The following is a 13,800-nucleotide window of genomic DNA, read 5'->3' on the forward strand; positions in this document are numbered from 1 at the left end:
TGAGCGAGGGTGTGTTGTGTGAGCGAGTGTGTTTTGTGTGAGCGAGTGTGTGTGAGCGAGGGTGTGTTGTGTGAGCGAGGGTGTGTTGTGTGAGCGAGTGTGTTGTGTGAGCGAGTGTGTGTTGTGTGAGCAAGGGTGTGTTGTGTGAGCGAGTGTGTTGTGTGAGCGAGGGTGTGTTGTGTGAGCGAGTGTGTTGTGTGAGCGAGGGTGTGTTGTGTGAGCGAGTGTGTTGTGTGAGCGAGGGTGTGTTGTGTGAGCGAGTGTGTTGTGTGAGCGAGTGTGTGTTGTGTGAGCGAGGGTGTGTTGTGTGAGCGAGTGTGTTGTGTGAGCGAGGGTGTGTTGTGTGAGCGAGTGTGTGTTGTGTGAGCGAGTGTGTGTTGTGTGAGCGAGTGTGTTGTGTGAGCGGGTGTGTGTTGTGTGAGCGAGTGTGTTGTGTGAGCGAGTGTGTGTTGTGTGAGCGAGTGTGTGTTGTGTGAGCGGGTGTGTGTTGTGTGAGCGAGTGTGTGTTGTGTGAGCGAGTGTGTGTTGTGTGAGCGAGTGTGTGTTGTGTGAGCGAGTGTGTTTTGTGTGAGCGAGTGTGTGTTGTGTGAGCGAGTGTGTGTTGTGTGAGCGAGTGTGTGTTGTGTGAGCGAGTGTGTGTTGTGTGAGCGAGGGTGTGTTGTGTGAGCGAGGGTGTGTTGTGTGAGCGAGGGTGTGTTGTGTGAGCGAGGGTGTGTTGTGTGAGCGAGTGTGTGTTGTGTGAGCGAGGGTGTGTTGTGTGAGCGAGTGTGTTGTGTGAGCGGGTGTGTGTTGTGTGAGCGAGTGTGTGTTGTGTGAGCGAGTGTGTGTTGTGTGAGCGAGTGTGTGTTGTGTGAGCGAGTGTGTGTTGTGTGAGCGAGTGTGTTGTGTGAGCGGGTGTGTGTTGTGTGAGCGAGTGTGTGTTGTGTGAGCGAGTGTGTGTTGTGTGAGCGAGTGTGTGTTGTGTGAGCGAGTGTGTGTTGTGTGAGCGAGTGTGTGTTGTGTGAGCGAGTGTGTGTTGTGTGAGCGAGTGTGTGTTGTGTGAGCGAGTGTGTGTTGTGTGAGCGGGTGTGTTGTGTGAGCGAGTGTGTGTTGTGTGAGCGAGGGTGTGTTGTGTGAGCGAGTGTGTGTTGTGTGAGCGAGTGTGTGTTGTGTGAGCGAGTGTGTGTTGTGTGAGCGAGTGTGTGTTGTGTGAGCGAGTGTGTGTTGTGTGAGCGAGTGTGTGTTGTGTGAGCGGGTGTGTGTTGTGTGAGCGAGTGTGTTGTGTGAGCGAGTGTGTTTTGTGTGAGCGAGTGTGTGTTGTGTGAGCGAGTGTGTGTTGTGTGAGCGAGTGTGTGTTGTGTGAGCGAGTGTGTGTTGTGTGAGCGGGTGTGTGTTGTGTGAGCGGGTGTGTGTTGTGTGAGCGAGTGTGTTGTGTGAGCGAGTGTGTTTTGTGTGAGCGGGTGTGTGTTGTGTGAGCGGGTGTGTGTTGTGTGAGCGGGTGTGTGTTGTGTGAGCGAGTGTGTTGTGTGAGCGGGTGTGTGTTGTGTGAGCGGGTGTGTGTTGTGTGAGCGAGTGTGTTTTGTGTGAGCGGGTGTGTGTTGTGTGAGCGAGTGTGTTGTGTGAGCGGGTGTGTGTTGTGTGAGCGAGTGTGTGTTGTGTGAGCGAGTGTGTTGTGTGAGCGGGTGTGTGTTGTGTGAGCGGGTGTGTGTTGTGTGAGCGGGTGTGTGTTGTGTGAGCGAGTGTGTGTTGTGTGAGCGGGTGTGTGTTGTGTGAGCGGGTGTGTGTTGTGTGAGCGAGTGTGTTGTGTGAGCGAGTGTGTGTTGTGTGAGCGAGTGTGTTGTGTGAGCGAGTGTGTGTTGTGTGAGCGAGTGTGTGTTGTGTGAGCGAGTGTGTGTTGTGTGAGCGAGTGTGTGTTGTGTGAGCGAGGGTGTGTTGTGTGAGCGGGTGTGTGTTGTGTGAGCGGGTGTGTGTTGTGTGAGCGGGTGTGTGTTGTGTGAGCGGGTGTGTGTTGTGTGAGCGGGTGTGTGTTGTGTGAGCGGGTGTGTGTTGTGTGAGCGAGTGTGTTGTGTGAGCGAGTGTGTGTTGTGTGAGCGGGTGTGTGTTGTGTGAGCGAGTGTGTTGTGTGAGCGAGTGTGTGTTGTGTGAGCGGGTGTGTGTTGTGTGAGCGGGTGTGTGTTGTGTGAGCGGGTGTGTGTTGTGTGAGCGGGTGTGTGTTGTGTGAGCGGGTGTGTGTTGTGTGAGCGAGTGTGTTGTGTGAGCGAGTGTGTGTTGTGTGAGCGGGTGTGTGTTGTGTGAGCGGGTGTGTGTTGTGTGAGCGGGTGTGTGTTGTGTGAGCGAGTGTGTTGTGTGAGCGAGTGTGTTGTGTGAGCGAGTGTGTGTTGTGTGAGCGAGTGTGTGTTGTGTGAGCGAGTGTGTGTTGTGTGAGCGAGTGTGTGTTGTGTGAGCGAGTGTGTGTTGTGTGAGCGGGTGTGTGTTGTGTGAGCGGGTGTGTGTTGTGTGAGCGGGTGTGTGTTGTGTGAGCGGGTGTGTGTTGTGTGAGCGAGTGTGTTGTGTGAGCGAGTGTGTTGTGTGAGCGAGTGTGTGTTGTGTGAGCGGGTGTGTGTTGTGTGAGCGGGTGTGTGTTGTGTGAGCGAGTGTGTTGTGTGAGCGAGTGTGTTGTGTGAGCGAGTGTGTTGTGTGAGCGAGTGTGTGTTGTGTGAGCGGGTGTGTGTTGTGTGAGCGGGTGTGTGTTGTGTGAGCGAGTGTGTTTTTCCACTTGGCTAACAAAGAGCTCTTTGAGCTGCATCGAGTGGAAAGTGGTCATCTCTGCACTAGTACACAAACTGCCACTTTGCTCTCTAAGTCCAGTCTAGTCCTGTTTCCCAGGTCTGACGCCGGACTCCAGCTCAGTACGTGTCTTGCTTGCTTCATTTGTCATTGTTGTCATTGTTGTTATTGTTGTGAGTGCTGTGTTTGAGTTACACTAGCGAGAATCTGTTTGAACGACATGAGAGAGTGACTCTACACCTTCACTGTCACGTATTATAAAGGAAGTGTGCAGATAAAAGTTGGGCTGGTAACGCATTGTATTTTTTTCTTCTCCTATAATCACCTTCATTGTGTTTCAGTGGAGGATAAAGGAGGTGCAGGAAGGCCCAGTATGAAAGATCGTGAAGCTTTTGATGCCAGGAACATTTTGGAGGTAGGACTGATTACTGCAGCTCCTCTGTGAAACTTTCCTTTAAATACATCATGCAGAATTTGTTAACCAGGCTCTACTGGGAAATACACGTTGAAGCATTTCCACACAGGTGCCAAGCTCTCAGTGTACTTTTATCAGAAGGATAGCGAGTGCAATAACAAGGACAAGAACACAAACAGCAGGGCTAATGTACAGCCACAGGTGCAGCAGGACTGAGTACATACACAGTATTGCACAAGAGTTTTACTACTAACACTTGAGAATGTCTCTCTGTCTGTCTTTTTTTTTTGGTGTGTGTTTGATATCGGATAGGAAGTCACACACACACACACACACACACACACACACACACACACACTTGTGTTCCTTTTCTTCTAGAAAGGGACTTTCTATTGACATAACTACAAATACGGTTAATTAATGCAATCCCCTCACATAAATCTTACACTAAACTGTAAAAAATAAATTGACCAGACCAAACTCACTCACACACACACACACACACACACACACACAGTCACTCTCTCTCTCTCTCTCTCTCTCTCTCTCTCTCTCTCTCATACACACCTACCCACCCCCCCAGTCACACACACACACACAGTCACTCTCTCTCATACACACCTACCCACCCCCCCACTCACACACACACACACACACACTCACTCTCTCTCTCTCTCTCTCTCTCTCTCTCTCTCTCTCATACACACCTACCCACCCCCCACTCACTCACACACACACACACAGTCACTCTCTCTCTCTCTCTCTCTCTCATACACACCTACCCACCCCCCCACTCACACACACACACACACACACACACAGTCACTCTCTCTCTCTTTCTCTTTCTCTCTCTCTCTCTCATACACCCCTACCCCCCCCCCACTCACACACACACACACAGTCACTCTCTCTCTCTCTCTCTCTCTCTCATACCCACCCCCCCCCCCCCCCACTCACACTCACACAGTCACTCTCTCTCTCTCTCTCTTTCTCTCTCTCTCTCATACACACCTACCCCCCCCCCCACCCACACCCACACACACACACACACAGTCACTCTCTCTCTCTCTCTCTCTCATACACACCTACCCCCCCCCCACTCATACACACACACACACACTCTCACACACACACTCGCACACAAACACAGTGTGGTAATATATCAGAAGTGTGGTGATGTGTCAGATAGTGAGAAGATAAAATACGATAAAATACACAAATTCTGTAACATTTTGCTTAGCTTGTATTATACAGAAATGTGTAACACTAAGGGTTTTCTCATGGACAGTTAGATGAACAGTATATGCTACATTAACTAACATGGTTACACTCTATAGGTTATTTATTTATTTATCTATCTATCTATCACTTTTCAGCCTTTGGTTCTGTGTTGTCTTATGTGACACCAGGGTCCTGGAGGAATGTTGTTTTATTTCACTGTGTGCTGCATCAGCTATACATGTTTGAAATAACAATAAAAGCCTCTTGGCTGTCGAGGAAAAAGTCCGTATTTCTCTTTTAGCGAGTGATTTTAAACTAAATCTCCACTCTGTCACCCAGAGACATGTTTTTGTCACCATAATCTATTAAGTCTTCTGCATGTTTAACATTAAATGGACGGCACTGGTCATGCGTCTTTGTTCACATCTGCACTGTGTAAAGCTGTCACATTCCTCATGTATACTTAGGCTCCATTTGCACTGAGCTGCCCCCTACTGGTGGTAGCAGAATTGCAAGTTGTTTTTTTGTTTGGAGTCCAACAAGTACACTGTGTTCAGCAGCAGTTTACACACTTCCCAGAAGTGTAGTTTAGTCCGTTCCTCACAGATATCCTTGATAGTTAAATGGGTGATGTGAGCATCTCATTACAAGAATATCGTAGAGATAAGCAGAGAACAGCATACAGAGTTTATGTACAATGCTAAATTATACATAATTATGTTGCATAATAATTTACTAATTTATCAATAAAATAATTTTTAGCAATTCTTTTTATAGTGTCATTTAATTCTCTCTCTCTCTTTCTTTCTCTGTCTCCCTCTGTGTCTCTGTCTCGCTCTCTCTCCTCTCTCTCTCTCTTGCTCCCCTCTCTTTGTCTCTTTGTCTCTCTCTGTGTCACTATTTTTCCTCTCTCTCTCTTGCTCCCCTCTCTCTTTGTCTCTCTCTGTCTCTATCTGTCTCTCTCTCTCTTTCTCTCTCTCGCTCCCCTCTCTCTTTGTCTCACTCTCTCTCTCTCTCTCTCTCTCTCTCTCTCTCTCTTCACAGAGATTTAAGGAGTTTAATTTTGGTAAATGTCAGCTGGACTCAGTGCAGCTCTCTCAGAGATTCTCCTCCGATTGTACAGGGTACTATTCATCTGCTGGGAGAGCCACCTTCATCTGATCTCTACACACACACACACACACACACACAGACACACACACACACACACACTTATTGAATCGAATAGATTCACAGTGAGTATTCTTTGTTATGAAGTGTATATATCCCACCATTGTGGGTGATTTTACACACTCAAAAAAATGACACATTGAAACCTTAAGGGCTCTCTGTTCAGGGAAAGGATCCAAGTAGAACCCTTTTAGGTGAGAATATGTAACTATCTAAAGGTTTGTTTTTTCAAAGAGTGTAAACTGAAAATGCTGTTCCTGATATCAGTGATGCATGCTTTTGGTGGAAATGTAATTTTATATGTTATTACATTAAAATTTGTTTCATTATCAGTCTACATTTTGTGATTGTTTCCCTCAAGTATATATATATAAATACATATATACACCGATCAGGCATAACATTATGAGCACTGACTGGTGAAGTGAATAACACTGATTATCTCCTCATCATGGCACCTGTTAGTGGGTGGGATATATTAGGCAGCAAGTGAACATTTTGTCCTCAAAGTTGATGTGTTAGAAGCAGGAAAAATGGACAAGCGTAAGGATTTACACTGGCCCATGTGATCCGATCCAACAGACGAGCTACTGTTGCTGAAATCCTGAAGAAGTTAATGCTGGTTCTGATAGAAAGGGGTCAGAATACTCGGTGCATGACGGGTCAGGGCTGTTTTAGTAGCAAATGGGGGACCTACACAATATTATGGAGGTGGTCATAATGTTTTGCCTGGCTGGCACACACACAGATTGATGCTCTTTACATTTATTGTAACACTGTATTTTAAAGTAATGCTTTTTTTTGCCAGTACATTGGTTACAAATATCTAATATTCCCCACTGGAGAAAAGATCTGCACTGACTCTCTTCCTGTAATATCCAACAAGTTTAAAGACACTCAATGTCAAACAAACACACTTCAATCTACTTTATACACTCAACGTCTACTACAGTAGGAAGACAGCTGCTCAATTATGCAGTTATCTAATCATATAGCAGCAGGACAACACTTCAAGTCATGGAAATAGAGGTCAAGAGCTTTAGTTAATTTTCACATTAAAAATCAAAATGGGAAAAAATTGTGACCTCTGTGACTTTGTAAGTCTGTAACTATGGCATGGTTGTTGGAACCATATGAGCTGACTTGAGTATTTCAGAAACAGCTGATCTGGAATTTTCACACACAACCACAACATCCTGAGAGGGTCTGCAGGCTGAAACACCTTGGTGATGAGAGAGATGAGAGAAGGACCAGACTGATCTGAGCTAAAGTAACTGAAATAAGCACTCTTTATACCCTTGGAGAGCAGGAAAAGCATCTCAGATTGCACAGCTCTCCAGTTTGGGTGAGTTTGTGCCTGTGATGGCTTCAGATGCTTGTTCCACCCACAGATCTGTCACTCACTCAATATTTCTTTTGTTGTTTGAGTGAAAATCTCTGGAGATCAGTAGTTTCTGAAACACTCAAACCAGCCCATATGGCACCAACATCCATGCCACAGAGATGACATTTTATTTTTCCTAATTCTGATGTTTTATGTGAACATTTTCCTGAAGCTCTTGACCTGTATCTGTATGACTTCCTGCTGTTAGATGATTGGCTGATTGAATAACTGCAGAAATGAGCAGGTGTACAAGCGTTAAAGTGAATGGTGAGTATATTTACAATCCAGTCTGCCATCCTCTCCATCCTCCTCATTGTTCGGAGGCCACTGTGTGTCTGCTTCCATGGAAAATTGCTGCTGTTCTAGACCTCGATGCTTTCACCTATTGTTTGAGTGGAAAATTTTAGTCAGATATCTGTCTTCACTTCCAGAGACCAGCAGGGGGCATCACAGTGCTTAAAACTAGCGGTGTATTGTGCAGTCTGAAGGGCATGTTTTTCTGTTTGAAATGTCTCCATCTTTACGTTACAAAAAGCTTAGTGTATGCCAGATGGGAGGGACAGAGCTAGAGATTATTATTCCATAAAGAAAAAGAGAGAATCTCATCTGCACTTTCTTGTGTCTGTCCAGAGAGGTTGACTGGAATAACACCACTCTGTGGTTACTGGAGTCTAGGGGCCAATTATATTTCAATCTTTTAAATAAGCAAGCTCTTTTCCTGGACTGGGATTTGTTTAATGAGGTATCTTTGACTGATCCTTTGTAATGGTGGACCTTTATTGTTAGCGTTAATCAGGCCTGTTTTTATTTCAGGCAAAGCACTGTTAAATATGAACATTTGTATTTCTGGGTAAACCAACATGAAGAAACAACATGAGCTAATGAACCCACCTGAATGGGAAATAGTGTTTGCTTGGGAGACTGTATGGCTTACACATGTTTTCCAAAATTTATTGTGTCCTTTACTACATCCCGTTACTCACTTAAGTCTGTACAAGCGATTTCAGTGCTGAGGAATGAAATCTTTATGTTGGTTATATTCTTAAATCTCTGTTCTTTCCTCTCAAACACACATAACAGGGTTCATTTCTTCCATGACAAACAAATGAGGAATTAGTCTGGACTGGGATAGTGATGATGGGAAGTATGATAACTGTATTAATCCACAATAGGGATTCATTTAATTCATTTTGTTTCCATTATGAAAGTTTTAGTTTTTTTTTCTATATACCAGACATTTATAGTTGAGTCCAACCAGTCAAAAGGCCAGCTCTGGTTCTCTGGCAATCCTGGGCTTTAAATTGATCTTCTTGGTCCGTTCTTCATATATTAACAAGTTATCTGGATGATTTGACCTGTTCCTGGATTTTTCTGTTCTGTGAAGCTATTGGTGGACTCGTTGCCAACACAACAAGTCCCTAAGCTCAAACCTGTTCATGAGCAGGCTTGTTCAGAGTAAACAAGATTAGATCACAGATTTAGAAGCATTCTCTGTAAAGCAAATCTGTCTCAGCCGTGGCTAATCTACTGCATTTAGAGAAATAATACGGAGGTTGTTTGCAATAAACTTTGAAATCAGCAAGAATATTTGCCAAAAGCTGATTTTACGTTTTATTTTTGGTTGTAAAGTTGAGGCCACACACAATGCAACTCATTGCAGTCGTGCCTCCACCCTTATGCTGTCTGTATTGCTTTGTGCTGGCTTTGCAGAGAAGATGAATTAGGGCCCTGTGCTGATAAGTGATATGTATATAGTGCCAACTTTCCTTTACAGATACACAACTGCAGCGCCTCTGTCTTCTTCCTAACAGGTTTTTAAAAAAAGAGCAAGAAGAGAAAACATGATACATTAAAGTGAATGTTTCTTAGTGCTGCTGGTCAGATGTAAAAAGATCCGAGAGCGAGTCACTGATACAATAAAATGATTGCACGTTGAGTTTTTCAGCTATTTAATCTTTAAAATCTAACCTAATCATAACTTTTTCCCCCCTTCGTTCAATTATTCAGCTAAGTTTGCACATCGCCTGAAGAGCTAATTGAACCTGTTTGAATTATCATGAATAGCAGATATTACTTGCTTCCTATTAGCTTTTATTAAAGTGATACATCTAAAATGGGGCTCTAATCACTCTGGGGCTCTCAAAAGCATAACCACTGCATTACTACTGATTCATCTGCACTAGATTAGCATGGAGCAGCAAGTTGTGCTCTGTATTCATGTTCTCTAAAGGTTATGAAGTTATGAGTTAAATATGAGTTAAACTCATATTCTTATGCTTTATTGCAGGGTAAGGAGTCGAGCTTTTTGATGAATAAAGAGTACCACTGGTTAGCAAACCTTATTTCATTTTATAACAAGTCTCACTTCTCATCAGGTGTTTTCACTAGTTTCTATCTGCCTATGGATAATGTGATAACAGCGTATTCATTTTCATTTCATCACGGTGTTATAGAGGTACGTTTGCTAATTCAGAGCTCCAGAATCCAGTCTGTGGTGTTGCCCCTTTGTTCACTCAGATTCCTCGGGGTTCTCAGGTTTCTCCCCATAAATATGGTGGTTATTAGCTAACTTAATTTGTGTGTGTGTGTGTGTGTGTGTGTACATCGTGCCTTACAATGGACTGCTGTCCCATCCAAAGTGTATTCCGACCTCATGCTCAGCGTTCCTGGGATCCACTGTGACTCAGGATAGAGAGGCTACTGAAGCTGTATGAATAAATGAATGAAAGATTTCATTACTGCTGCTGCAAAACGTACAAGTATAGTCAATGATTTGATTTCTTTTAAGACTCCTTCAGTGTTCCTTCCCAAGCCACATCCCTAAAACACATATACAAAAGCTTGAAAGGATTAAATGCTAGTGTAAGAGAAAAAGCTTTCAGAAACTGACAGGCAAGTGTCATGGCTAAATGCTGGTGGTCCACATCAATGATTGATTGATTGACTGATTGATTGATTATCTCAATTTTTATTCCAATCTGCTAGAATGTGACAAGAACATAACCAAATGGCTTATTAATCCTTTTATGGCCCATTTTAGTTTTGGTATCTGACTTCATAGGGAAAATAATGTTCTTTGGCTTCACAATTTTAGTTATTTTTTTCACTGACACACTTAGAGTGGACTTATGGTTGTCCAAGTTTTTTTTTTTTTCCATCTGCTTATCTAGGTCCAGTTAAAAACATTCAAAACCTGACTGGACCGGTTACAAATTCAGCTCAGATTATTTTCATTCATTGTTCTAGTGTAATGTAATGGCCAATCAGTATAATCATTCACTTCACAAATCTATGCTTGATGAAGGTCCTCCTAGTGATCAGGGCTCCTGAACATGTGGTCAACAGGCCCGGTCAGTAATCAGTCCCTGGATCCAACAGTCACTTGTTTTTTGCATAACATTCTGCACTAAATTTAATATTTCTGGTCCATTGATATTTGTTAAATACAGACATCTGAAACTAAATCTATTAGCATTGTGCAGAATGAAGCACTGTTCAGTCTGCTGCATTATGTCTCTTTTTCATCTCTTTCATCTGTCTCTCTGTGTCTCTCTCACACTGGTTAATTAGTCAGCTCTCTTCCTCCTGAGGCTGCAGCACTCACCCCAAGAGGATTTGGCTTGATCTTATGTCTCCTCCAATAGGTCGTGATTAATGAGCCTTCGTTGCTGTAGGCATACACTTCTGGGCCTCTGCAAAGTGAACATAGGAAACATCTGTTCCTTTGCTGCGTCATCTTTGAGATTTGGATCTTGTAGCTTGTGTGCCATTTGAGACATACCATGATCATTTACTTTGGTGTTTGGGTGTTTCTTCCTTTCTCTCTTCTTCTTCTTTTTTTTTTTTTGCTCGATTGTCGGTTTGAGGAATTAGATCAGGTAGCTGAGCATTTTTCTCAATCCAGGAATTTCTGAATGTTGATCTATCAGCAAATTAGTGACACAAAGAAGTGCAAAGATCAGCAGCAACAATAATGATCTGGTCTAAGTAATTAAGGAAAAGTCGATAATTGCAGTAATCTATAGAATTAGTGGTCAGCAGTGGAAGGCGCCTCGTCAGATCCTCTAGTCCAGCAGCCTGAGTGCTGAGATCTGAGAAAAAGCCTCTCACTAATGTCCTGACCGTCCACAGCACGAAGCTCGGGCGCATACAGCAACATGCTTCATTTGTAATAATGTTCTTTTTGTTGCTGTTCTTTGTTATTATTTAATCTTCACACTGTTCGTATTATGCTAATGAACTCTACGTGCTGTTATCAGAATCAGAGCTATTTCTATGCACGATGCTGTCTCTGCTAAGTTTGGCACTTGTTTTAGGGTTGTCATATTGAAACAGCATCTGTAGCGCATGTGTGATTTCTAGAGACAAGAGCTCGTGTTTCAACACTTTTCTCTCAACTGAGAAAATTGTTGACTCGACACTCATTTATAATCAAAGTCTTAAGGCAGTTATTTCATTTTGGCAATAAACCATGATTCTGTATACAATTTGACCCATCTTCCTTACACTGGAACAATGGATTAAATACAATTCTTTTTTTTTCTTCTTCTTACTCTTCCCTCAGGCTTTGCAGCGTCCATCGATTAATTGAAAGTGAGGAGCTTTTTTTTTTTTTTACATTGAGATTTATGGACTACATTAGTAGTGCATAACCACAAACTGAAGAAAACTAGTCCTGTATCTGAAAGGGATGAATTACACAGATTTACAGCTTTATACAAATACCATGACATTTCATGCAATTCATGAAAACCTCCTACAAAAACAAGAGCTTTGCAGAAACCTTTATTGACGCTCCAGTAGCTGTGCTTAGGCTTCCATTATGAGTGAATTTGTAGTAAATGACCTTTTTATTCTTTTCCCGGAGCAGGGAAATGCTGTATATTGAATGTATTATTGTGGTAGATGCAGTAGATTGAGATTAGTTAAGTTTAATGTTGCAGAACATACAGTCTCCTCCAAAACTATTGAAAAGGCAAGGCCCATTCACTTGTTTTATTTGCTGTAGACTGCAGACATTTGGGTTTGGTACCAAAAGATGAATATGAGAATTTTAGCAGTTTTTTACTGGTATTTATATATGGATGTGTTAAACAACATGGAGCATAGATTTTATATCAGACCTCCCAATTTTTAGGAGAGCAATACAACCAGAGATTGAGGAGAGAAAACCTCAGGAACAAACAGCAACTGAAAGTTAAAGCCTAGAAAAGCATCACAAAAGATGAAACTAACAAATTGATGTTATCAGTGAGACACAAACCAAATAATGATGTTTGCTTTATTGTATATCTGGTGGTCCCCAGTGGTCCAGCAGCTAAGGATCCCACGCTCTCACCGCTGTGGCTCAGGCTTGAATCCCTTGCAGGGAACCAACCCAGCTGAGGGGTCAACTCCCAGTGCCGGCCCCAAGCCCAGATAAAATGGGAGAGGCAGGGCATCCAACATCAACCTTGTGCCAAAATCAAATATGCAGATTAGATGGTCTGCTGTGGTGATCCCGAACAGGAAGCAGCTGAAGGATGACAACAACATCAATTTACTTCAAGACCTCTGGGTTCTATGTTTTGTGTTGTTGAACATGTCTAGATGCAAATACACTATACTGCCAAACATTTTGGGACACCCCCCCAAATTATTGAATTCAGGTGTTGTTTTTCAGGGGTTGGGCTTGGCCCCTTAGTTCCAGTGAAAGTAACTCTTAATGCTTCAAACATTTTGGACAATTTCATGCTCCTAACTTTGTGTGAACAGTTTGGGGATGACCCCTTCCTGTTCCAACATGACTGCACACCAGTACACAAAGCAAGGTCCATAAAGACATGGATGAGGGAGTTTGGTGTGGAGGAACTTCATAGAGTCCTGACCTCAACCTTATAGAATACCTCTGGGATGAATTAGAGCATAGACTGTGAGCCAGACCTTCTTGTCCAAGATCAGTGCCTGACCTTGCGAATGCGCTTCTAGAGGAATGGTCAAAAATTCTCATAAACACCTCTCCTAAACCTTGTGGAAAACCTTACCAGAGGAGTTGTAGTTGAAGCTGTTATAGCTGCAAAGGGCTGGCGAACTCCATATTACATTCATGTGCATGTAAAGGCAGACGTCCCAAAACCTTTGGCAAGACAGTGTATGAGGAACTAAAAGCTGAAATCATAAACTCTCAACTCGTATCCCTCTTTTGATATAACTCAAATGTATTTGGTGTGTAGCACAAATACATGAATTGGCCTTGCATTTCCAACAGATTCAGCAGGGACTGTATGCAAAGCAAGTTAGTTCCTGTTATCACTTCTGTTATAGCAGAAATATAGCAGTCATATCCTGAACCAGCCTCTTTTTTGGCTCCTTAAGGCTAATGAGACAAAAAAAAAAAAAAATTCGGTTTACAGCGAAAGACAAAAAAATCCACAAAACCCTTTGACTTGAAGACTTTTCTACAGAAAACTTAAAGGAACAGCTTTACCACTGACTGTTTCGAAGCACTGACACTGGAGACCGCTTAATAAAGATCTCTCACAGATTCATCATATCAACAATTACACAGGATTTTAATCGACTTGTATGGAGTGTTTGTCAGATACCTGTCTATCTTGTTACTATAGCAACAATCACATACAGTCTATAGCATTAGTAAGAGTGCATTCATATCAACATTTATTATGTCTTGTAGCTGGCACTACTGTCAGAGCTGCTGTTAAAGGAATTTAATCAACACCTGACACCTTCTAAATCAAATTCAACAGCGCTGTAGTATAATTAGTCATAACTGCTGCAGGGAAAGCTGAAGATGCGCTGGCAGATGTTCAGGTAACATTCACAGATAAATGGAGGACAAATACTAAGCATATAGTAGTATAATACA

General features: G+C 43.0%; 1 protein-coding gene across 2 annotated transcripts in view; it reads left to right on the forward strand.

The window, feature by feature from the left end:
* The window catches only part of ascc1 (activating signal cointegrator 1 complex subunit 1), a 16,050-nt gene extending 10,162 nt beyond the window's left edge, over nt 1-5,888 (forward strand). For both annotated transcript variants that reach the window (XM_058406864.1, XM_058406862.1), the window contains exons 9-10: nt 3,087-3,160; nt 5,426-5,888. In XM_058406864.1, coding sequence (XP_058262847.1) covers nt 3,087-3,160; nt 5,426-5,542 — 191 coding nt within the window. In that variant the 3' untranslated portion in view covers nt 5,543-5,888. The remainder of the gene's footprint in view (nt 1-3,086; nt 3,161-5,425) is intronic.
* Nucleotides 5,889-13,800: the final 7,912 nt, after the last annotated feature.

This window comes from Hemibagrus wyckioides, linkage group LG13 (assembly GCF_019097595.1).
Source record: "Hemibagrus wyckioides isolate EC202008001 linkage group LG13, SWU_Hwy_1.0, whole genome shotgun sequence".
Classification (NCBI taxonomy): Eukaryota; Metazoa; Chordata; class Actinopteri; order Siluriformes; family Bagridae; genus Hemibagrus; species Hemibagrus wyckioides.